General features: G+C 43.2%; 4 protein-coding genes across 4 annotated transcripts; 3 read left to right on the plus strand and 1 right to left on the minus strand.

Annotated features, from left to right (window-relative positions):
* Positions 1-2,730: 2,730 nt before the first annotated feature.
* Positions 2,731-9,330, minus strand: BDB00DRAFT_883931 (CCR4-Not complex component, Not1-domain-containing protein; the record flags this gene model as incomplete). The annotated part of the gene is made up of 12 exons (XM_053128282.1): positions 2,731-3,023; positions 3,112-3,679; positions 3,750-5,432; positions 5,509-5,739; positions 5,805-6,109; positions 6,181-6,406; positions 6,488-7,757; positions 7,876-8,141; positions 8,246-8,443; positions 8,529-8,870; positions 8,982-9,095; positions 9,244-9,330. 12 exons carry the CDS (start codon positions 9,328-9,330, stop codon positions 2,731-2,733), a joined length of 5,583 nt encoding a protein of 1,860 aa, XP_052977400.1.
* A 4,956-nt stretch (positions 9,331-14,286) lies between these two features.
* BDB00DRAFT_515007 (uncharacterized protein) lies at positions 14,287-15,460 on the plus strand. Its single transcript, XM_053117683.1, has 4 exons — positions 14,287-14,685; positions 14,791-14,909; positions 15,022-15,111; positions 15,222-15,460. The coding sequence occupies exons 1-4, from the start codon at positions 14,510-14,512 to the stop codon at positions 15,329-15,331; spliced, it is 495 nt and encodes a 164-aa protein (XP_052977401.1). The 5' UTR covers positions 14,287-14,509; the 3' UTR covers positions 15,332-15,460.
* A 32-nt stretch (positions 15,461-15,492) lies between these two features.
* On the plus strand, positions 15,493-19,828 carry BDB00DRAFT_515001 (rab-GTPase-TBC domain-containing protein). Its single transcript, XM_053117682.1, has 11 exons — positions 15,493-15,607; positions 15,881-16,401; positions 16,547-16,791; positions 16,921-17,134; positions 17,220-17,357; positions 17,438-17,734; positions 17,826-17,830; positions 17,903-18,042; positions 18,138-18,557; positions 18,652-18,929; positions 19,006-19,828. The coding sequence occupies exons 1-11, from the start codon at positions 15,590-15,592 to the stop codon at positions 19,622-19,624; spliced, it is 2,895 nt and encodes a 964-aa protein (XP_052977402.1). The 5' UTR covers positions 15,493-15,589; the 3' UTR covers positions 19,625-19,828.
* Positions 19,829-20,511: 683 nt separating this feature from the next.
* BDB00DRAFT_834665 (uncharacterized protein) lies at positions 20,512-24,726 on the plus strand. The gene is made up of 12 exons (XM_053124341.1): positions 20,512-20,814; positions 20,912-21,394; positions 21,488-21,709; positions 21,812-22,105; positions 22,189-22,458; positions 22,608-22,775; positions 22,844-22,880; positions 22,953-23,249; positions 23,345-23,875; positions 23,982-24,122; positions 24,185-24,333; positions 24,408-24,726. The coding sequence occupies exons 1-12, from the start codon at positions 20,686-20,688 to the stop codon at positions 24,585-24,587; spliced, it is 2,901 nt and encodes a 966-aa protein (XP_052977403.1). The 5' UTR covers positions 20,512-20,685; the 3' UTR covers positions 24,588-24,726.
* The last annotated feature ends 926 nt before the right edge of the window (positions 24,727-25,652 follow it).

Genomic DNA, 25,652 nt, shown 5'->3' on the forward strand with positions numbered 1-25,652 from the left:
CTGTATACAATTGTTCTGAATTTTAGCTAATGCAAACTCTTTCAGATGAAAGATCAAACCACTCTATATTGTGATTATGGATTGTACTGATGTTTTGCGGCATAATATGCGCTTTTTAAAGGAAGAGCTAGAGGAGCCTCTCCTATGATATCATTCCTTACTCTTTAGAAGTATCAATGGTATCATCAATAGTGTTTATTAGTATGTAATGAGAGCAAGATATCGAACATACAGTATTTGCTTTATTTTATTTCTATAATACTCTTTTGATCTCCAACTCAAGCACACACTTAGACTAATCGTAATATGTACGCTCATTTGTCATCAGCTCTTTCTTTCGAATATATACGAATTCCCGATCTTAATAGATAAAGGGATTTGCGATTGTTGTTAGTAATACATAGCGTTGCTGGGGGTGTATGATTTGGATAGGATGAGTAACGATGTCGATGGGTCTTGTTTTGTAGGTAGGTCAGTTTTTCGTAGTAGAGCTTGTATGATACAAAGAAACTGCCATCATGTGTGCGTTTGTAAATCTTTGATGTAAGATAGTTGCTACGAGCTAAATCTTCTATATGGCAATAAATAAAGAGATGTGCTGATAAGCATGGGAGCTCACTATATAATGCTACTGTACAGCTTATCACAGCGAGACAAAAAGGTGAATCCTTCTTTTTGAAAAGTCAAATACAGACCGGAAATGTCAAGGTCGAATGTGTATGACTCGACCTATAGCTTGCATTGCTTTGCGCGAGCTTTTGAGTTCTAACAGTGCTGGGTTACTTCCAACAGTACTAATCGAACGTTCTGTGGATATTCAACATAAAAATGAGGTCCAGCCTCACCATTGTCTAAATCTAATCAATTGCAAAAAGTAGTGTACTACCTCAAACCCACAAGAGGCACTCCAGCCTGCTTTCCAGGTACCGCTGCTTTCACACAACATTAACCTCTGTTAATCTTATTTTTCACGATGATTCCCACTTTAGTGCATCCGATATCATACCCATCTTAGTCCGCCCTACAACGGCCCGAATGCGACCGTCTTATACCATGTTGTTGGTAACCTTTGAGGGGACGAACAAGTTGCTGGTTGAACCAACCGCCATTCAGCACCGAGGTGGCTTTTGCAAAGAAAAAAAGGCACCGGCACTATCATAGCACCGCAGATCGGTTCGTTATCCACAGCCAACCGCTGAACAATCCATGCGTTTATTCGTCAGATATAAAATCCATACGTTAGCAAGAATCCTCCATAAATAAATTCAAACACTATTCCAGTCTTATACATATCTGCAATACCCTCCCAAATCAAATGATATCTTACATAAACCTTAATAACCTCTTTCTTGTTCTTTAGTTTACATTCTTTTAACGATGTGAGGATACATCTTTCTTTCTCAGGCCAAGTGCTATGCGATATTGTAGACTATCATAGTCACTGTTGAGGCCCGCTAGAGATATAACCGCGATCACAGGGTAATAGAGGATATCAAAAGTATCATAGCTACACCCCCCCCCAAAGAGTTACCATCTCCATTCAGCATTTACCAGCCTATGCACCGTATTATCTGACCGCCTTCATTAAAGGTTAATAGATAACTTAGCTTTAACCTCCACTCTCTCGTTCTCAAAACAAGTCGTATCAAAACTACAGAATGATGATCTCTTTGTCATATGGGGACAACGCTTACGGAACCGCACTGGACGAAAATACAATTCGACCGACAAATCGTTCAAGCCATGCTGTGGAATTTAATGAGGGTTACCTCCATCTCTCTCATTGGTTACAAGCGCTTTGTCCACCCTCAGTCTTCAACTGCCAAGCAGCAATATCTACCGAGGCATCAATAACTCCACAAACCCGTATCTATACAGCATTTTACAACTGCTACCCTTCGACGAACTTAATGGCAACCCACGACGTCTTCCAAGAAGCACCGGTGCTCTCTTGTTCAAAAATGGCGGCGTTTCTGGCGTGCCCAATCCAACATTACACGCGCACACGACCTGGTGGCGCCTGCTAAGAGAGCGCATAATACCCACTCGCATCGTGGTCCAATACCTTTATGCCGGATCGTTCTCCATATGATATGTCATAACGAAGATTATTATATATGGTTAGAAAAAGACATCCTATATTGTTCAGACACAAAAGTAGGGCTACAAGGGAGAACCAGAGGATTGAAACTACAGATCGTAATAAGTGTGCCCCAGACCATCTCTATTAGTACACAGGAGAAGCTTTCTGAGCTTGCTGTATAAATTGCCACACACTAACGACAGGAAGGTAAATAAAGCGAAATAGAGTGATATATCCCGAACAATGATATTTTCCATTTTTTTAAACATTGAAATGTACACCAGAAGAAGAAGAACTATATGGAGAAAGGGGAAGCAAAAAAGAGGACACGAGGTAAGAGAAGGGTAAAGGGAGACTATATTGCATCGATGTGGGAACAGAAAATGAAGACGTAGAAAAAAAAAGAAATGTATGTTACATGAGAGAGAGAGAGAGAGTTGTTGCTGTTTTTTGTTCAGAGGGCAATGGGTTCTTGTGTGTTTATATGGTAGTAGGACATATTGCCTCCCTGTCATTGTGTTGTGTGTTTGCGTGAAAGGAAGATGTGTTGCTGTTGTTGCTGTGTATATAAAAATGCAATTATAAAATAAGAAGGGGGGAAAATATGCTTTTTTTTTAAAAAGAAGTTGGTTGCTGTTGTTGCTTATTTACCGAGATACGCTTTCAAAGAGGCGTTCAATATCAGTGGCGCATCGGACAAACTTGTATTCCCAGAACTTGTACGATGGGTTCTTCATCAATTCGATAAACGTGATCAGTAGACCCCATGGGTGTGGACGGTTGACGATCAATCGCTCCAGCAGCACACGTGTGATTTGTTCCTTGATAAACTCGTCGTTGGACTCTTTGAATAGCGAGAGCAAGACACAGCTGAAATAGTGCGTGTGGCTATTGGGATAGCGTAATTGGTTGGCAATCGCGCTCAAGTAAAGGTAGCGACCTAAAGAAAAGAAGGTGGGATGAATAAGTTTAACGAAAACACCTCCTCTCTCTTTTCGTATACACCGCTTTCTTTGTTTGCTTCTTACCTTCAGGGTCCAGTTGAACAAGAACTTGCTCAAGGGCCTTCCAGTGTACGCTTTGATGCACTTCGGTCTGCTTTCCAATACCGTCCAATCCGACGTAAAACACAAATGCATTGATCTTGGAGACATCATATTCACCGTCCGTTCTCAGTTGGTCGCACACTGTCGCCAAAAAGTTGCTAGGTGACTGCGTCTTCAGATACTCGTCAATCTGCTCCTTGAAATTGCCTGGTTCAAGTGCTGCTGTGTAGTCTGACAAGATCTGTGGCTCCACCCGGATCTCGGGAAGCAAGTCCACCTTCAACTGTGGAGTGAATGGATCGGGCAGACGCATGTTGCGAGGGAACGCGCTCAAGACCAAGTTGCGTAGTTGCACACACGATGCCGGAATGACGTCGCAGAAGCTTTGATGGTAGTCGCACAAAAACTCGGGGAAATCATGCAGTAGGACCAAAAGCATGCGTAGAGTACCTTTATAGAGCAGTCGAGTTGTGTCTCGAAGCTCGGATGATAGATATGGGCTCATGAATTGAAGGCCAGAAGACAAAAGGCGATGGAATAACGGCCAGCCCTATAGAGAAATGAAAAACCACACATTTAATGAGTTGCTTTTTTTGTGTGCGTACAAACTAAACACTTACCGCTTGGTTTTCGGTCAACAATAACTTGGGCATGAACATGCGATGTGAGATGAGCTGGAACCAGGCAAATGTAAAACCGGGGAAATGTCTAGGTTGAACAACATATAGGATATTGCCGATAGCCGAGAGTGCAGTGAAGCACAGAGCATCCGAGCCTCGGTGATACTCGTTCAATAAGCTAACAAACAGGCGCATAAATGGTCGCTGATCAAACTGCTGCTGCCGTGCTTCGTGATAACGCGCCAGCACAACAATGATGACCGACAAAAACTGGGTCAGATCGTGGTTTCGTTCTCCACTGTTCTCGACGAGCAACTGAGAATAGCCCATAAGAAGCTTGGCCAAAGCATCCATCGGAATGTACACGGACAGCTTGTTGGCATCCTTGTCCATCTGGCGCATGGCGTGCTCGACCGACGTTTCAATGGCAATACGGAAAAACAGCGACACGGCTTCGCTGTTACTGCCATTCTTGAAGATGCCTTGTTCAAAGAGCTGCACGATGAATGTGCGTCGCGACTGCTCGGTTGCTGCTGCAAGTTGGCAGTGCTTGACCCAATCTACAAACTGCACCCGGAACTGCTCACAGATAGATGCTTCGTACTCGCTTCGTTCGATGGCTGTCAGCTGCCGTATTTCGCTCATCAATAACTTGACGCTGTCGGGTGCAGGACTACGCAGACGGCTTATTGCCTCAAGGGATGTGATCATATCTTGTCTTGTAGCCAACGGAGGGTCTGCAAACAGCGTCGCATGGATCAAACGTGCCGTATAATCGACCGCACCAGTATGACCTTGTTCAACAAGTCGAGACAGTTCGCGATCATAGTCAGGCAAATGAATCATTCCACCTTTGATCAGAGCAAGCGTCACTGGCAGCACAAACTTGCGTTCATCGTCTGCACGTCCAATCCATGCCTTGACCTGCTGAGCAACCTCGGGCGAAATTTCACACAGACGGTCCAAGAGCACGACATGTGTTTCAATAGCCAGCTGTGTTTCACTGCGGTACAGAAGCTGCATGAGCCGCTGGGCAAGTTCACGGACAATTTCAGTCTTGTCGTAGCTGGACATCACCAACAACAGGATTTCACGGATGATCAAGCGGATGTCGTGTTGGGCAGGAAGCGAGTCAAAGCTTGGAAGGTGGTATTGATTGGCAAGGATGCTAAGATCAGCAACGAGTTGTGCAGTGGTGTCGATAATCTGTGCAGTGTTGCCAGGCCCCTGGGATCCTTGCATCGATACAGCATCGTAGCGTCCAGGGTGGCTCATACCGCCCGGTGTCATTGGGCCCGGGCTGCCGTACTGGTGGTGCTCAACGCCGCCGAGCTGATTCTCTGCAAGACCTTCGTTTGCGGCTGCGTTGTTCATCATCGACTTGAGTCGAGGCAGTCTTGCAAACTCTTCGTAGACCACAAGGTATCCTGGCTGGACGCCACCGGGCGTGATTCGGAGGGGAGGAGGCAGTCTGGCAACATAGCGTGCCATCGATGCGTATTCAGGGTCAATGTACGTCTGATCAGGTCGCTGTTCACGGTGATTTCGGCGTGTGGCATACGATTCCATGAGCGCACGATCTACCTGGGACTTGGCTTTCTGGATGGTCACTCTTTCGACTACGACACATGCAAGCTCCATGTTGTCCGCTGCAGTGAGGAAGGCGGCTTGCTCTGCAAGAGACTGTACATGGATATGAGGGTTTATCATGTAAGTGAAACATAGATTACCATAACAGCATTCTTCCTTTTAAACATACCTCAGCAATACCATGGTGGACGAATACAGTATGCAGACCAGAGACCAAAGTGGGCTTCAAAGATTCTTTGCATGTCACGATTGCAAAACCACTTGCCAATCCAGACACCATCATATGGGCAGCCTCGCGCATCTTTTCTCCGTCTGAATCTAACGCAAAGTCCTTGGCGATGATATCACGAGTCGAAAAGGCCGCAATACTGACGGATCTTTCGACGATAGCATGAACAACCTACATATTCAATTGTAAACGTTTAGCAAAACAGAAATAACCCAGTAATCTCTATTTCATCATACCTCTCGAACGCTCTGCAAAATGGATTGAACGACCACACGTCTCAAGTCTGGTTCGGTACTGTACATGTTGATTTGTGAATTAAAGGTAATATAGGGTGCGATTTCGGCAAGCATGGTAGATAATTCTGGCTCAGCGTGCGATGATAGTGCAGCCTCTGCATCCGAGCCAGCGGTATGCACCGAGGAAGCAACCGTGGGCTTTCCAGGTGTTGTAGTTGCTAGGTGGTGTTCACCCAGTCTGCCAGCAGCTGAGATAGCTTTCTTTTTTGGACGTTCAGCGTTAAGTAAAGATGTAGGCTCGATTTCTAATGGTAAAAGTTTAGTTGAATACGACCCTTATTTTGCATTATCGTTGTGCAACAGAGAAAGACTTTACCTTCCAGCCCAACATCAAGACTTTTGCATAATACTTCAATCTCAAACTTCAAATTCAACCGAAGGTCGGCTGAATGATATAGCTCGACCAATAGTTTCATTACTGCCATCAGCCATGGATTAGGCGGTCTAAATACGCGACTTTTGGCGCCTTGTTCAAGAACTTTGCACACGAATGGGATTATCACGATCAAACGCTTGCTGTCATAGCCCTCGAGCAATAGATCCTAAATGTTTAATACACAAATTAGTTTTCCCTTCCTTTTCCACCGTCAACAATAGAAAAGGAAATGTAGCCGATTACTTACCTTGAAAGACACATTCTTTTGCTTGAGTGGTCGATTTTTTGCAAGCGTCAGTCCGCCCAGCCATGCTCCCAGGTTTTTCAACAGACTACGTTCGCTGGATGAGGACGTTGTCTTGGCCGAATTGAGTAAGATTTTGATATTGGCAAAGGTCTCTCGAAGGACATGCTTGTACAAGAGAGGGCTTTCCAAAGCGTCCAACAGGAGGAGATAAAGCTCGTGGTAGTTGGGCTCGATGCTGGCGCGCTTGACGACAAGATAATCACTGAACCATTGATATGATGATGCCTCTAATTGCTGCTTTAAATCCTCCAGTTTGGAATCAAAGTTGTCACGAGCAATATTGTTGATGATGAACAGAATCTTGTCCTGAATCTTTTCGTCTGGGGTGATGTATTCGGTATTGCCTTCATCATATGGCACTCCAGGAACGTACAACGCAGTGAACACCGGTTCAGAGACAGATCGTTCATCACCGCCGTGGCCGGCGCCAGTGACGGATAGTACTTTAGCCCCTGCTGCTACTCTTGCTGCGTTGTTATCCGCCACTGTTGGTTGAGATGCAGGACCTGCTGCTGCTGCTCGTGGTGTACTGCTACTACCAGCAGGATCCTGTTGTTGCTGCAATGCTCGTCGTACAAACTGAACAAGATCCGGACTGACTTGCTCCAGATAGGGGATCTGCAGCAGTTGGCGACAGTAATCAGGCCATTCAGGAATCTGGCCCTTGAAGCGCAACAAGGCCTGAATACCGAAATTGGACATTTTCGAGCCAGGCTCGTGGTTCTGTAAAGCATCAACAACGAGGCGCAGAGCAATCGGTAACGCCGCTGGTGGCATCAATCGGTTTTGGATCATGGCGCCAAACAAGTTTGCGGTGATGGACAGTTCTTTATCAGGGTATTTGGTGAAAAAGTGATACTCGTCGAGAATATTGTGAATGATGCATTTGTAAACGTCGTTTTCGTACTTGACTGGCGAAGAACTAAAGCGCATGAGCAAGTCGATCATTTGGTCCATCGTCAATGTGCCACTGTATAATCGTACGTAATATCCGTTCGCTTCGGCTTCAATCTCCTGAGATACGGCATTCGCATCTTCGGTATCGGCTCCTGCTCCAGTAGCACCTGTAGTGGCAGCAGCAGCAGCAGCACTGCCACCACTCGCACTGCCAACGTCAGCTTGAATTCCTGCACTGGCCAGATCGGGGTATACTCTGATGCTTTTGGTTTGCAGTTCCTTCAAGAGACTCTGCTCCTCGGGACTCATCGGGCTAAAAGGATCCAGTGAAATAAAAAAAAGATGAGTTGAAAAAGAGGAGTTAAATTTATAGCGCGAAAAAGATGCTGATAGAAAGGAAAATCATTTGATCAATGTGTTGGGCAACTTACCATTCAGATATAGTTTTCAAAAACGTAGCAACGGTGTCCAATGACAACGGGATAGTTGTCAATGGTGCGTTAGGATCCGTCCGCTTTTGCTCGGCAGTGACTTTTTGCTCAACGAACTCCAACGATGCCTGCACAAGCCCCTCTTTGCCCGAATGTAAAGTCTCATAGAGCCATTTTGCCAAATTTAAATGCTGTCGTCGTGATGCCAAGGCTGCCATATCCATCGACATGAAAAATGGCAGATCAACCATGATGTCAGGGAAGATCTAAATAGTTTTTTTTTTTCAAATTTGGTTATTTTTTACAGTATGAAGGAGCATGTTCACTTCACACGAGCATTTTATACAACACTAAACAAATAATGACATACCTGCAATTCCATCACAATATCCATGACACGTGTCAGCGTTTTTGGATCCTTGTTGTACATTTCAATGAATCCTTGCTTCAGGAGCTCCGGGTTGGCCTGTTGAGCTTTGGCCAAAACTAATGTGCTGCTTGGGTTGCCCGCAAGGTAGTGTAAAAGGAGCTGCTTCAATAGCGGACGATGGAAAGAAAGCTTGATTGGCTATTTGTATAATATATCTGTCAGTATCAGTATCCTGAAACTGGGATTTGAAAAAGTTATGCTTGGCTTACAATGAACAACATACCTGAATTTGCACCATACCCAGGAACACCAATTCAGCGCTTTGATGAAGTAGCATGTCCAAAAACAGCTTGACGTCGTCCGTTGGGTTACTTTCGCCCATATTCAATACACATTCGATGAGGTCTAAAGAGTTCAATTGGCTTTGAACCAGCTGCAATGCCATGGACCGGGTTTCTCTCGAGCATGACTTGAAGTCCTCCATCTCCATGACTTTTCTTTTTGAACAAGCCAACACATCAACAAGCTTTGCCGGTGCACTGATTATTCGATATAGCGCGCTCACTTGACCCTTGACGTTTTGCCACTTGCCAAAGAATTTATTTACCGGGAACGGATGTTGGTTCTGTATTATTTATCATCATCATCATCAGTACATATTACATCTATTAAACCACCCATTCCCTTTTCCCAAATAATAACTATGAGAACTACAATTTTCACAAAGTTCCGTTACCTCTGAGCTACATTGCCATGCATGCACAAGGACGTTAAGACCCTCAGGATCATACAGAAAGAAGTCGTCGCAATCAAGGTTTTCAACCACCTTGAACCAATCCAGGCCGGGAGCCTACATATCGAATGGGAAACGTACAAGCATGTAAGTCCCTTTTTTCCATTGTACACGTAATATCGGCATCATTACACACACACACACACACACACACACACAAGATCACTTGTTCTAAACTTTCGGTCGAATTAAAGAGAAAACATACCACTTCTGTCACTGCAGTTACAAAATTTTGTACATTCCAGCCATACAAGGGCGACTTGGTATCTCTTTCATTTTGAGACCGAGACATCACTGCGAGGGCTTGACCCACATCCCTTTCTGTAAGTTTCAATCCGCTGAGGATATTGAGAATTGATTCGATAGATTCGCAGCATTCGTTTCCGGAATTGAGTAGCTTAGCACCTAGCGCACTGCTTGCCGTCGTTGAAGTTGTTGGTGCAGACGCCAATTTTTCACTGTGTCCTCTAATAATGTTATATTGTAAGATACACATGATTAATCATTCTTCACTAACTTTTACTACATATCCCCAAATATATCTAATTGAGATATATATATATATAACACGTACTTGTCTCTCATTTTTCCAATAATCTTCTCCTGTAATTCTTTTGCGCTTGGCTGCTGCTGTTCTCCCGACTTTTCCACGAGAGCTGATACTAAGTGAGTAAGTTCTTTTTGTTGTTGTTGTTGTTCCGTGCCCAGTAGGTTATCCACGCCAGCGTCAATCAGTTTGAGAGTCCAAAGAGCAAGCGGTTGTAACGATCCTCCAAAGTTACCAGCTGCTATGATAGTTGTTGCACCGCTTATGCTTCGAGTTGCTATTATTTGTGCTAGAAGTAATAGAATGGTTCCCAAGATATCAATAATTCGTAAGTTTTATTTTCCTTTTTTCTCCCTTCTCATCGCACTGTCACCATGTCACTCGTAGTGGTAATGTCACTCTTTGCACTTTTTCGATACCATCCCCCATCCCAACCCCTTTACAAACAAACAACAACGTGTAACTAAATAATGAAAAAAAAAAGAAACTCTTACCTTGAGATGCAATGGCTTCTTGAACGTCGACCAGGAGAGATGTTGAATAAAGGAATTGATCAAAAGCGTCAAGTTCGAGATGTTCAAAGAGGAGAGCCAGATCCACACGCGTATTGGCGTCTTGTTGACAAAAGAGTTGAAGTGCGTGTGCAAAAGCAATAGCGTTCTCTTTGGTTGCAAATGTGCCTGTGTCTTTTAAGAGGCGAAGGAGTTGAGGTTGCGTGCGTTTTTTCGCTTGTAGAGGTTGTTGTTTAAATATTTCAATTAAAATGTGACGGTAAAGGTATTCTCGTATATCGTTTCCGTGGGTTTCGAGCAGCTATTAAAAATATATATAATAACGATAGAACGCAGATGATGACAAAAAAATATTTACTTAATTTACAAAGATAAAATGAAAACAGAAAAAGAGAAAGAGAGAAAGAGAGAAAGACATGCAAGGAGGAAGAAGAAGAAGAAGAAAAGAAAAATAAAATAAAATATACAAAATAGTTTACCGAGCGAATCTCTGATGCGTTCCTTGCATAGTTCTCGTTGCTTAGATTGGATAATAATAGGACGACCTGTGCCTTGACAATGCGTACAAGACTCGATCGTTGTGATCGCGTAGATAATGAATTATAAGAGGGAGGGCTCGTGTTACTAAGTTCTGATCCACTACTCATGCTTCCAAAGAGAGGGATCAATCATGGACCATGGTACTTTTTTCGCGTAGAAGTTTTTTTTTGGTGGGTAAGAAAAAAAAAGAAGAGGGTACAGCGGGATTTCATTTCGAACAAAATGCTTACGTACTTGTTGCTGCCGCGTGAGCTTCTCGTATCATGATGCATATGAAGCCTACGATGCAGCATAATTCAGATGTATACTATTATTCAGTTAAAGATAGCCTATTTGGATATGCTCTTATCATACGATGGTACATAATTTTTGCAACGTATTAAGCATTCAACATAGAGTGGACTCCATGAAATCAAGGATACTGAAGTGGAGGTTGACACACAAAATTTGGGTTTCTTAATGTTTTTTCTCTCTTTTGTCTTTATTACAAAATACTTTTATCTTTAAAACATCCTTACATTCACTTTTGTATCAAATAAGCGTCTGCTCTCTCATTTTTGTCTGTACAATTAATCAACTCGTTAATATGATGACTGTTACATACATAGAACATCCAATATTGATCATTCACACTCTATCTTCTGAAAACCAGATATAATCTGTAAATGGGCTGGCTGTCAATGTGCCGCACATTTAAACAATAAGAGAGCCTCTATTCTTTTCGTTTTGTTGATCCACGGGTTATCCATTGTTATACCTCTAACAAAAACAATTTAGATACTGCAGAGGAGAAGTGTATCATCGGTTGCTTAGCTCACAAAGCATCAGTCGACTAGCAGGCTTCAGGTGATTCCATGGGAGGCCCGAACAAGATACTGCATGCGCTGTCGAGCCCAGTACGTACATACTAGTACAGACCGTTGTCAAGCAGAATAAAACCATCGGGAGGCAAGTGACCAAAGATCGTGCTGCGATTATTACCAACTTATCTTTGTTGAGAGAACCGTTGTTGTGAACAATGCTGCAAGGCCGATGGCTGCCCAGGATGTGCTTCCTTGGTGAATTGCTCTATATGCCCCAAGAACCTCGCAGAAACAGGCAATTGAGTTCTTGGAGCTCGTTGACGTTCGGTACACAACATGTAATTGTTTCGCCTTCTCTCATTATACGTTCTCAGCCTATGTTTGTACATATGGTAAATGTAAAGGGTAGTCTATCCAAACTGATAGAATCATCAAAGTTACATATAAACTTGACTTGTAAAAATCTATACCGTAGTTCTCGCACTCAAGAAATGGTGATTGTTGGTTGATTGTGCGGCACTACATAAAGCTATGTTCGATGACACGCTGAAAAGCAGTATGACCATCGCGCCTGACCACCTTCAGCAGCTTTTCCGACTTCTGTCCGCAAGTCGTGTCACATCGATCGACTTTCGACGACTGCTCGCTATGTGGAGCCATTATGGCCAAGCACCTGATCCACCGACTATTCCAACATTGACAAGCATTCGTATCAGACACCCGGACATTGGCGCAAAAGACGGCTCGGCTAGAAGATATTTAAAATGTTAACAGATGTATTCGTTGACCGCTGTCTCAACCTCAACACGCTTATCGTTACTCCTTGGCAAACCACCGAGGAAAAGATTCTGCGATTAGGGCAATCTGTGCTCCCACGATCCCCAACAGTACTGTTGTAAAAAACTATACATATCCAAGCAACCATCCCTCTACCGCATTACTGCATTATCTTTGAAAGTTTTGTAGTTTTCTTTTGCTTTTGTATATTAAGATACAGTAATGTTTGTATAAAGCTCCAGTCAGTGTGACAGCAATTTAGTAGATATCATACTAGTATTCGCGCTGTTGTGCTTAACGTTTGGGAGTTCAGTACTATGGTATAAAGCTCACTATAGTCCGACATCTGACGCATGGCGCACTTTTTTGTTATTTATACTTGTTCTGTGATGTTTACAGCACTACTACGGGAACACTACATAGTACATATGTACCATGTGGAATTGTGATGAGAGCGAACCCTGGCATACGCACTATGTATGACTTATCATTCCTGCTGGTCGCAACACCGAGAATATTAGTTTTGCAATGCCCTATGATATTGATTATCTTCTGTGATCGTTGTTCGTTCAATCAATAGCGGTTGTGCTCAAGAGTAACGTAATATCAGAGTTAGGTATCCATATGGGTTTCCGTAACCTTATTTTGGCGAAAGAAGAGTTATCAGAATTTGTTATAGCAATATCGAAGGCATGCTGTCGACACTTTGCAGAGCTTGTAAAGTTGCTCTTATAAAAAATCACATAAACTACACCGCAACTACATTGGTAGAAAAGTATCGACAGCTATACATGTACGTATACGCGTCGACATTTTACAGTGTTACTTGGTGACTACTTTGTACCTTATAGGTCGATTGCACAACTTGCTAGCTTCGCGAGTGCGTCATCATCATCATCATCAGGTCTGCCGCGGACGCCTAACCGCTCATCGACTTGATGACTGTAGGAGAGCTTAATAAACTGCCTAACAGCCACAAAGGGTCCCAAAGACAAAACGAAAATTGGCTCAAGAAGAACAAAGTAAGAGGATGGACGCTTCTGCGGTAACTGGCATGGAAAAACCGTTACAAACGGTTGGTGAAAGTATACGATTTTCCTCTGTATATTAGATCACGACTGTACTAAACGTACAACGCATTTCATTGTTTTGAAAATTTGACGGAGTGTTACTTTGGTTGGTCGAACTCGACACCTTTTAATTAATAGCATCCCCTATCGATGACTTGTGAATGTAAAAGCGTTCTTTTCCTTCTTTATACCTCAGCTGAACGTAGCACTTGGAATGTAAGTTTTCACAATTAGGCTTGTGGTATTGAACGCTGAATACGTATATTACATAGAAAACCGTCGACTATACGGCAATTAATCTGTATTATAAACTGGAGTCACAAAAATAAAGAATATATACAGGGGAATGATAGCCAACGAGAGCAAGAAGCATGGACTATCATGCTATGTTGTTTGATAATTTGTAATCTGCCTCTATTTCAGATTAAAATGCTTTTTTCTTTTGTGGAGAATGGAGGTGCTCTAACTAAGTGATGTACATCGTAAAGTAGAGCGCCTATATCATACATGGTTCATAAGCACTTACGTGACTATTTCAATAAGCTCAAGGTTTTTGGAGAGCAAACCGATTTCTGTAGAGAGCGCAGTGGATTGCGGATCAGTGTTGTCTGGGAGGGTATGTATTGCTATAAGGTGCACCAGGTGGCTGATCTCAGTGTGGAGCTTATGGAGAGTGTACATCATAATGTGTGCATTTGACAAGAACCAAACTCCTATCAATAGTTGTTGTTGTTGTTGTCAGGACCCATTACGCAAAAACGGTAAAGTATGCGACTTGTTTAAAATATGAACTAGTCATATCTTTATCAGGTCTTTCCTGTCAAGATTAAGCTTAAGCTGGTGTAAATAGGGATTTTATGGTCGTCTAATAACAAATTCTGTCTATTCACGATGCGACTTGGGCTTGTTGTTCCTGTAATTTTCTCTAGCTTTTGCGACGTGCACCCATTACGAAATTTGCCGCTGCATTTAAAAAATGGGGTTGCCATATGAAGTTGGGTGAAGCGTGCGATTTACCCAGTTCTTGCTCCTCCTAGCTCTTAGTAGCACTAGTGCAGCACTTTTTCTCTCTTCCCCCCCCCTCCCCTCAACCTTGTTGTACTAGAACCTTAGTAGGCTACCCACTTTTTATTTCGGCCTTTATTCCTTACTCCTCTTTACTTTATTCCACTTTTTTGTTGTTTCTTCCTCCCTTATACACATACACACATACGATGCAATAATGACGAACCCGTCGACTGATCCCGCATTTAACATATTTACGCTCCCGACAAACGTCGAATCGTTCATTAGCCCGTTCTGGGAAACCTTGCAGGAGAATAACCATTTTTTACTGCAACGGATAAAAACACGCAAGAGTTCAATTATGCGCAATGTGCTGGGCACTGTGCAGAATGTGTAAGCTTCTTCTTTTTTTTTCGTTGTCTAACAACAGGAATGGAGAGAGAGAGAGAGAGCTATTGCAATTGACAAATATATACGTCTTGTTGTTTTATAAAAAAGACTTGATACAAAGCAATCGCCATACCGTATCCTATATCGACGTGCAAACGGTACTTGTCTCCAAGTCGCAGTAGGAGAGACAGAGAAACAAACGGATCTAGCCTGGCGTTGGATCGAGGGTACATACATATCTCGTATTTCTATATAGTTGCATTTATATATGCAAATGGACTGTATAAAGTCTTTTGATATGGTCTGGACTCATATTTGTTTCTCTAAAACACAATATAGCCAATCTACTACCTCCGTTGACCGTGTTGGAAGATGGTGAGAAAGAAGAATTTGTTGCTACCAAGGTAAATTCCATTGTCACACGGAGAGGTATGTAGTATATATGCTTTGCGTTTCCGGGAGTATGTTATAAATATAGATTCACCGTGCGTTTCATTTTTGCTTAAATTATATCTTTCGCCATCCATGAATATAAATAGATGCTGGAACGGATGAAATCTCGACCGACGAAAAAGTACGCACAGCATCACGAAGCTTTCGTCAAACGTTCAATGTTCCTCCTATCGAGCGTCTTGTAAACTGTGAGTAAACGCACAGCCGAGGAGGCGAGGGAGACAGAAGGAATGATCTTTGCTAAGAATGCTTTACCGGCATAGATTATTCATGCGCTTATTATACCAACCGATTCACGAGCCAAGGCTGGCTTTATATCAGCGAGAATTACGTCGCATTCTATTCTTATCTACTGGGCTACGAGACAAAGCTGCTTGTAGAACTAAAGGCTATCCAAGATATCCGTAAGGAAAAGTCAAAACGAGGTGTATTTTCGGATGCGATCAAATTGGTGATGAAAGATAAGACCGAGGTAACAAGAATCTCATTTCAAGAAGCATATGGGAAAATACAGTTTTATTTTTTTTGCTGAGCCCGTTACTGGATGATTTATTAGCATTTTTTCTCCAATCTCTTCAAACGGGATCAGGTAAGCACTTGCTATCCGCACATACAATCCCCCCCTCCCCCTCAAAAAGAACTTGTCGAATCCTGTGATCATTTCCGCTTTCAGCTAGATCAGCTTGATAGAGCTGTACCGACGGATCAGAAAATATTTGTTTATTGACACACTGCTATTTCCCAGGTGTATGACACACTTGTGCAATTGACAGGCCTGGCAATGCAACGGGTGCTGAAGAGTACAGCACTAGAACAGGCGCCAGGTGGCGAAATTTCGATCGATATTCGAGACAGTGACATTGATGCGGCTAGCGACAAAGACCTGACAATGACAAAGGTGGGGGCTTTGCCCGCGTCCGAAATCCGCAAAATGATGCAGCCGCTGAAAATGGATTTGGAAGCACAAAAACGCGACGAACGATTCCGTGCACGGTTCCGGTTACCAGCGACCGAGCCACTCTTGATGAATGTCAGCGCCGCCCATTTCATTGAAACGGAAGAGGGTGACGAGAAACGAATTCACGGTCGGATGTGTCTCTCGGAAGCGTTCTTGACCTTCAGCTCAACCGACAGAGGTCAATACTACGAAGCAATCATACCCCTTTACACCATCCGTCGAGTAGAACGATTGAATGAAAAGATTCATCCTTTTGCGATAAAGCTTGTAAACTGGCACCAGGCTCATACGCAATTCCGTCTCAACGTGTAAGATCCTATTATTATCTGGAGATAGTGTCAAAGATGTCTGCAATTGGTGTGAAGTGTTAAGAAAGCGGGGTGGGGGGGGGGAGATGTTGATCTATGTGGATCATGCGGATTTCTTATATGTGAATTTTTAAAACCATCCTAGTTCGAAACAACAGTATGAAGAATTCTCAAATCGACTCACTGCCAATCTGCGCAAGCAAATCAAATCTATGAAGATGCTTAAACGATTCTTGACCACGTGTCCGTCAGAGCTTGTCGTTGCTGATAAGACAAATACAGAAATCGATCAATCACCTGGTGGACTTGGTCTCACCTTTGGGTTCCCTGGTGATGCAAAGAAACTCAAGGACAAAAGCAAAATGAAGTTATGGAAGAAATATTTCAATGGTAAAAAAAAAGGTGGCTTTACATGAGCCGATGTGTTATTTTTCTGGAACCAGAAACAAAAAAAAAAAAAAAAAAACGGGGAACTTTTAACGTGAATAGTAACTTGATTTGTATGACTTGAAAAAAAAGAGTACGGCCGAAATTTGACCATCGTCAAGACTGCACAGTTTGGTCGACTCGTCCGTGTTGGCTTACCGAACCGTTTACGCGGCGAAATATGGGAAACGTGCTCCGGCTCTATCCATCAGCGATTCATGAATCAGGGCTTATACACTAGAATTCTGGAGGAAAATAAGGATAAGACTTCGTTTAGTCTGGAGGAAATCGAAAAGGATTTGAATAGGTAAAGAAAGAAGGCATTTGAAACAGGTACAGTGTTTGTGGGTTACTAACTAGACATTCGCGTTGACTTGGGCCACTGTGTGCAGATCCTTACCAGAGTACTCTGCATACCAAACTCCTCAAGGCATTGATAGCTTACGTCGAGTTTTGAGTGCATATTCTTGGAAGGATCCCGAGCTTGGCTACTGTCAAGCCATGAATATTGTTACGTCGGCCATCTTAATGTAAGTCTTGTTCTATTGATGTAAGAGCGGCGGAAAGAATAATGGCAACGACGGTGTATACTAATCCGATACATGTATAGTTATATGAGTGAAGAGCAAGCTTTCTATACGCTGAGTGTACTATGTGACGATATGTTGCCCGGATACTATAGTACATCCATGTACGGCGCTTTGCTAGACCAGATTATTTTTGAGCACTTGCTAGAAAGCACCATGCCTGTATTATTCAACCACTTTAAAAAGACGGATATCCAGCTCTCAGTCGCTTGCTTGCCCTGGTTTTTAAGTCTTTATATCAATTCGATGCCTCTACTGTTTGCCTTCCGAGTCCTTGATTGTTTCTTTATGGATGGTCCCAAGATTTTGTTCCAAATTGGGTATGTAAAGATGTGTATATATATATATATACCACGAAGGAGTAATTTTTAAAGACAAACCTGTGCTAACGCCACTTTGTAAACAAAACAGGTTAGGTATGTTGTATACATTGGATAGCAGGTTATGTGTGGAAAATCATGTTATTGACGGACAGAAATAAAAAACAGCTATTCTCAAGATCAACGGTGACGATTTGATGCGCACGTCTGACGATGGTGCTTTTATGGATGTACTCAAAAAGTACTTTAACTCGCTGCATGAGCCGCTCTATCCGGATTCTGAGAACGTGAAAGCGCGAACGTTAACGGTAAGCGATAGTAGTATTAGTAGTAGTTTGGATTGGACAGTACTTGTGTGCGTGTGGGACCCCCTGCCGTTTCTAACTTGATTGTGTATATAAAGCGATTCAACGAGCTATTACTTGTCGCATATCGTGAATTCAGCATTATCAGCGACGAAAAAATCCGAGAACTTCGACAAACGCATCAACTCAAGGTTGTTGCTGGCATTGAGTCATTTGCCAAACGGTCGACGATTAGGAACATTGATGAAACAGCTGGTTTTTCTAAAGAGGAAATGGGTATCTTGTACGACAAATTCTACAATGTCCTATATTACCGCCAAAAGCAACAACAAAAGGGCGATCGAATGGATTATTCAGCGTTTGAAAAGTTCATTGGCACTTTGGCCGATTGGGCCAAGTTCCCCATGTCGGAACATCCAAGCGACCAGGATGAACGACAAAATAAGGTTGGTAAAACGTTTATGGTGCGACTCTATAAAAAGTTTGATCGAGGCGACCAAGGCAGCGTGAATCTCCAGGTAAAAGATTTTTGTATTACATTGCATTGAATCAACTCTCTCGGTTAAACCAATTAACCCTAACTAACGCACAAAAAAAAACAACAATGATCAGGATGCAATTATTGGTCTGGGTTCGATTCTCAAAGGAAACCACAACGATCAAATCTCGTTGTTCTTTGAGTTACACGACGTGGATAAGGACGATTATCTGAATCGAGACGAACTGTTGCAATTCTCAGAAACGCTACTATGGGTATTCCGGGATCAGCCTGACGACGATGAGGGACAGCATCTGCATGCCGTGTCGACGTTCCTACGAAACGCATTTGAGTATTCTGAAGTCAAAGAGGAAGGCTCGCAAGAAAAGTTTCTTTCACTCGCATCATTAAGGTATATTTGTTTTTCTTTTTAAAAAGAGAGATACTTTTTGATGATAACTGATTCAACAATTGCATTTTGTATCTAGAATGCTTGTCTTGGCGGATGAAGTACTCGAAACCTTTTTCGAGCATGAGTTCTCGAGCTCGTTCCGATTGGTGGAAAAGGCCGTTGAAAAGCAACGTAGTCTTGGCAGAGAAATCTTTGACAGTTTATTTGCCACAGGGGTCAGGTTTGCCAACAGTCGACCCAAGGTTCTGCCGCCATCATCACCCACCAGTGTTTCATCTCCCACAGGCAGCGCCAGCAATACCAGTGCGGCATCATTGTCTACATTGTCTCCACAGGTTACCATAAAGGATGCTAGTAGTGCTGCAACGGAACAGACGCCGACGTCCTCCCCAAGCCCCGCTTCCTCCCCCGCAGATGCGACCAGTAACAGCAGCACTGCTTCTACTGCTGCTGCTGCTACTGCTGCTGCTGCTGCTGCTGAGCATGAGCCACACAAGCCAGAAGAGGAAAAGACCAAGAAGCCGGATGAGGCTAAAAGGAACGATAAGAATGGCGATGGTGCTGATGTCACTGCAGCACACACTCAGAGCGACGATGAGGACGATGACGAGGACGATGACGATGAAGAAGGAGGGGATGTCTTGGAAGAAGTGGATAGGTTACTCAAGGAATATGGAGACGACGATGAAAATTAACCGCCCGCACTGTGAATTTTTCATTTCTATCTTCTTTCCCTCTTTCCTTTTTTAATTAACTGGGTTCATCCCAAAAGCCTCAACGCACCCACCTCCTTTCATTCACTCAAATCCCCACCCACCCCCCCTGCGTATATATTGCCTTAACTTACCCTCTACTGCTGTTGGCTCTCTATAAAGTGGCTGGTGCTTATAGCTTTGTGTGTGTGTGTGTATTCTCAAAACTAAAGACAAATTACACAGAAAAAACAAAACAAAACAAAACAGATAACAGCACGTTAGACTCGTTCAGGTCCTCTCCCCTTTTAGCCTGTCTTTCTATATTTTTCTTCTTTTTCTTCTTTCTTTTTTTGTCCCCTTCATTCTGCCTTTTTCCACTTTGTTAACAACCTAGTTTTCAAAACCACATGACCATTTCGCAGAGACCACCATCACCACCAACGCATTTCTTTCATACGGATAAAGCAGCAGCAGCACCTTACAATGACCCAACACCAACGAACTCAGCACAGCGAAACCAGAGCACTAGATGGTTAAGCGGGAACAACAATGGTCTATTCCGATTCACCAGTGCCTTAGGCCGTCGCTCTACCACTACTACTACTACTACTGCTACTGCTGCTGCTTCTGCTTCAGGTCCACCGCCACCCCCGCGTCATTCCTTACAATCCTCGCCACAACAGCAAAGAGGACGTTGGGAAAAAGTATATTTCAAAGAACAACCGAATTCTCGGGTCAGCAAAAGTCCTGCTGCTTCTCGCCAAGAAAGCGCAGTAATAAGTGAGACGACAACAGGACAAGGTATACAGCACATTTGTCAATTATCAAGTTATTAGAAAAAGGAACACTGTTTTTCTGTTTCTCTCTCTCTCTCTCTCTCTCTCTCTCTCTCTCTCTCTCTCTCTCTCTCACATTTTGTTGATTTCCTGTCCCTGCTACCAACGACACAAGGACAAAGACTAGATCTTGGACAAAGTAACATCGACAACATCAGTAACAATAGCAACCCCAACGCCACATCATCTATCACCGAGCCACAACCAGGAAGAGGAGCAGGAGAAATGTACAATACAACGTATTCTGCATACTTATCGGTTGTCGCCCGTGAGTTCCGACGACGGATAGTTCTGGTGGATAGAGTCAAGAACGGCATCGAGTATAAAAACGTCTTTGACGGACGAGAGGCTGTGGTAACAAACTCGATTATTTTTTGATGTCATCTGAGAAATAGAATAGCATTCTAAACTCAAGAACACCTGACAATAATGTTATATTCTGCTGCATCAGGATAAACTCACCAGCATAGTATCCGATCATAAACGACGGGATGTTGCGTTACGACTCGGACGGGCATTAGGAGCACAACGGTTTTTCCACGATGTCAATTACGAAAATCGATTGATCGATACGGATTCAGAGATATATCAATTCTATGACGATAACGAATACTACAGCTCTAGCAGCAGCGACGATACGAGTAGCGCGATTGCGTCTGCAGGTACCATGACAACTGCGAGCAGCAATATAAGTGACTTGTCGTCTGTGACGATGTTGCGTGATGCGGATGCTATTGCTGCTGCTGTCGCTGCCAATACGACCCCTACCACAGAATTCGACGAAGAAGAAGTAGACAATGATGTCGATGAGGACTCGGAAGGACCAACGTGGGATGCATTGCCTAATGGTGTGTTCACCGACTTGACACATTGCTATGTACCTACATGTGTTGGCCGAAAACCATGCTATAGTTTCTCATGTCCCAAACGTGAGGTAAAAACAACAACAACTGTATTATTGTAGTTTTCATGAGAATGCTATTCAAGGGAACGGGAAAACTGAACAAAAGGCCTGGGGATTATACAGAAATTACGACGACGGCAACGGCCCGAGAGCATTGATGCACGTTTAGCACGATCAACAACGCACGCTTATTTGCGACAAAAAAATCAACAATTATGGTCAACTGTTGTTCCAGTACATGTATCCGAATCCGTAACACCGAGCGAACGGAAGCGACAGGAAACCATTTTCGAATTAGCGTATACGGAAGACGATTTTGTAAAGGACCTTGAATACGTCAATGAGGTATGTTGTAACCCATTGCTGTAACATACGAGATGGCAAAAAAAAAAGAGATTGTAACTAAAAAGCTAATGGGATCTATTCTCATTTGTACTATGAAACAAGATGTGGATCCAACCGTTACGTAAAAAAGACATCATTCCTGTGGAACGGAGAGAGGCGTTCATCGACAAGGTGTTTTGCAATATCATGACGATCCATGAAGTCAATTTACGGTTTCTATCGGCACTACGTGTGCGACAAAAGGAAAACTTTATTGTTGCACACATTGGCGATGTTGTACTCGACTTTGTGGTCTTGTTGGAACCGTTTCTATTGTATGGATCGCGACAGCATGAGGCAAAATACATGGTGGACACCGAACGTGCCGTGAACCCCAAATTTGCTGCCTTTGCGGAGGTAATGTAACATGGATGAATGCGGGGGAAGAGGATTGGCTGCATAATTAAAGATTGTGTCACACACTCAAATTAAAACAATAGCAAACGGAGCGACACCCGTCTTCATACCGTCTAGAATTGGATGGTTACTTGAGCAAGCCCACGGCTCGGCTTGGTCGATACACTCTGCTTTTGGATGCTATTTTGAAACATACGACCGATGAGAGCCATCCGGATCGAGTGCATATCCCCAAGGCTACAGATATCATCAAGCGGTTTCTGACGCGTGTCAATGAGGAGAATGGCAAAGCCAAAAACCGGTTTGATTTAGAACGCATTGAGCAAAAACTGCTGTTTCGACACGACAAAATGGTACGGGATGCTTTTCTGCTTATTTACTTCGGCTATTTGTGCTGCGTATGTGTTTTTGGGCGTTCCACCACCACCACTTTTCTTTCGTAAATGAAAAAGTCGGGGGCAAAGTCTCTTCTTTTTTTTAAAAGCTTTGTATATGAATTCAGGATTTACGACTGTCGGATGAATGTCGCAAGTTTGTCAAACAAGTAAAACTGCGCAAGACTGCAAATCCAGATTCTCCCGAGTATCATTTGCTTTTGTTCGACCATTATCTCGTGATCACCAAAGTCAAATATATCAAGAGACATGAGCGTTTTGTGGTCAAGAGAAAGGTAACAAACCTCTTTAATGAAGATGCTTTTTTTTTTTTTGCTCACAGCATGTATGGTCATCCATTTAGCCCATTCCGTTGGAATTACTTGAAGTAACGTTACAAGGTAGCCCCAGCCCTCCGAAGCGAGCGAGCTCAATATTACCGCATGTTGGACCATTAGCTTACCATAACCCAGGCGCGGCAACCAGGCCATCTGTTGACTTGAATCGCAGTAACACGAGCGCTACGCTCAACGATCCACTAGCGCCAAGTCGGCTCGGGTATCCGATTACATTCCAACATTTAGGGCGTCGAGGGTCCGGGCCGATCACGTTGTTTGCCTCAGCGTTACCGATTTTGAAGCCATGGGTCGAACAAATAAAAAACCAGCAGGCTCTCAAGTCGCACCGCAGGCCTGTTTTTGAACTTGTACCCGCTGTTCAAGAACATCGGTTCCTGTATGATGCCAAGGTCAATCATATCGTCACGTTCAGTAAGTTACTTGTTGCCATGCATCGTTTTTTATAAGCTCATGTCAATGCCCCTCCCCACATACATATTTCAAATAACTGAATTGGAACAAAACAGATGCAGGAAAACAATATGTGCTGGCCACTGATGTAGGTGTGTTTGTTGGCCACACGGGCAAATCCAGCAGGCCACACAAAGTTCTTGCGATCGACAAGGCGGTACAGGTGCAAGTGTTGGAAGAGGCACAGCTCTTACTCGTGCTTGCAGATCGAACCTTGTGGGAATACAGCTTGGATGTTTTGAATGGTAAGCCCGAGCAACAACCTGCAGGCCGTCGTGTTCAGGCACATGTGCCTCACTTTCATGTAGGCACAAGCATGCATCGGCAACTCGTGTGTGTGCCACGCGTATCACCGCTCAATTCAACCATTACGCTCTTTGAACCGTCAAGACCACAGGAATTGTTAAAGAGCAAAAAGTTTTTGGGAAAATTGGTGCGTGTACCAGCGTCCGATCTCCATTTACGAAGGTACAAGGACTGTTACATCCCTTCAGAAGCGTGGGCTGTGGGACTATCCGCGAGCCAAATGCTGATCACGTGTCCACGCGGTATCGTGATGGTGGATTTACAGACGAGTAAGCCGCAACGTAAGTCTTTTATATTCTTTTTGAGAGACCAGTAGTGAACTGGTAGTAAGGTTAAAGCTGGAGTGTGTACACTGACAAGCTACGAATGGGCCATTATGTACACTAGAAATGTTGAATCCTGCCGACAGGTCTTTAAGCTTTGTGACTGAACGTGAGAAGGATGAATCGCGGATGAGCATACGGCCGCCAGTCAAACATATTGCAGTGTTCCGGACTCCGCGTGGTGACCATTTGGTCTGTTACGATGGTAAGCGATATAATGGGTGGCTGACAGCAGAAAGGAGATTTCGAAAAACTGACTCTATACAGAATACGCATTCTATATTGATGGCAAAGGGAATCGCACGTACCGGAATTTCCGGATAGAGTTTGAAGGTGCGCCGGAAGCATATGCATTCTACTATCCATATGTCATTGCCTTTGATCGCGACTTTATCGAAGTACGCCATGTCATCACTGTAAGTATCGTGAACTGGCTACACTACACGTTGAAAAGCGGTCGTCTGAAGCTTTATTTGATGATGATTGATAGGGAGAGCTAGAGCAAATCATTCGTGGCAGAGACATTCAATGCATCAACAACGGACACAAGACTGACAAAGCCTACATCTTTGGTGCCATGACCGATCGAAACGACGCCACGTTCCAGTACATCTTTCAACTGCAACCTGTTTTCGAAGACCCTTTACTTCCTACTACCTCTTTATTATAACATACAACAACCAGTCTTCTTCTTCTCCTTCCCTATCTTTCCCCTCTGCATCGAATACATCATCATCATCATCATCATCGCATCACTCATTCTTAGTTACTACTTTTTCTTCTCTTTACCATCGTATATCTACCATACCATTATTCGTTTTTTTCCTTTTCTGTCTTGTTCTATTGTATTACCTACCTTATTACTATACTTTTATTATTCACTCTTCTACTATATTATACGTATTAACAAATCCTTTATCTCCCTCCATCCATCCCCCAACCCTTACCACATCTTCCATCATCACCTCTTGACGGAACACGTTCCTTCTTCCCACTCCACATGTAATCATCTAGAGTTCAAAAAATGACCTTCGGCTTAAAGTTTATTCTTGCACACACACACACACACACACTCGCTCTCTCTTTTTTAAACAACACACGTTTTTTCCACTAATGTAATTTCTCACGTAATCGAGAGCGAATAAGATTTGAGGAAACAATTTGGAAAAGAGAATCCAACCATAGAATGACGCGATTTTTCCAATTGGAGCTCTTTTATCTTTTTCTTTCTTTTCCCCACTTTCCACCTTTGATACATACGCTTTTTGGTTAAATAGAAAAAACAATGGCAGCTACTACTACTATATAATACTATGACTACAACACTGGAACCATCGACGCCAGCCAACAACACCATGATCCCAGTATTGGATTTATCAAAGTTCCAACCCGATGATCCAAACAGCTCCGTTTCTACACAAGAGTTCCTTGACGAACTCTATACTGCCATGCATAAAGTTGGGTTCTTCTAAGTCCGAAACCACAGTGTGAAATCCGAGTTGTTGCAAGCAGGTTTTGAAGCAAGCAAGGCGTTCTTTGATCTATCCCTAGAAGAAAAACTCGAGATGGAAGAGATCCATTCGTCTCATTTTCGAGGATATACACGGTTATGTAAAGTATCCAATCATTTATTCCTCTTTATACATACATACTTATAAACCTCTGACAAGGGAACTATTATATATCCTACAATATAATAGATCACGAAATCACCGATTATAAACAAGACAATAGG

The sequence above is a fragment of the Zychaea mexicana genome (assembly GCF_025766255.1).
Source record: "Zychaea mexicana strain RSA 1403 chromosome Unknown BDB00scaffold_62, whole genome shotgun sequence".
Taxonomy (NCBI): Eukaryota; Fungi; Mucoromycota; class Mucoromycetes; order Mucorales; family Lichtheimiaceae; genus Zychaea; species Zychaea mexicana.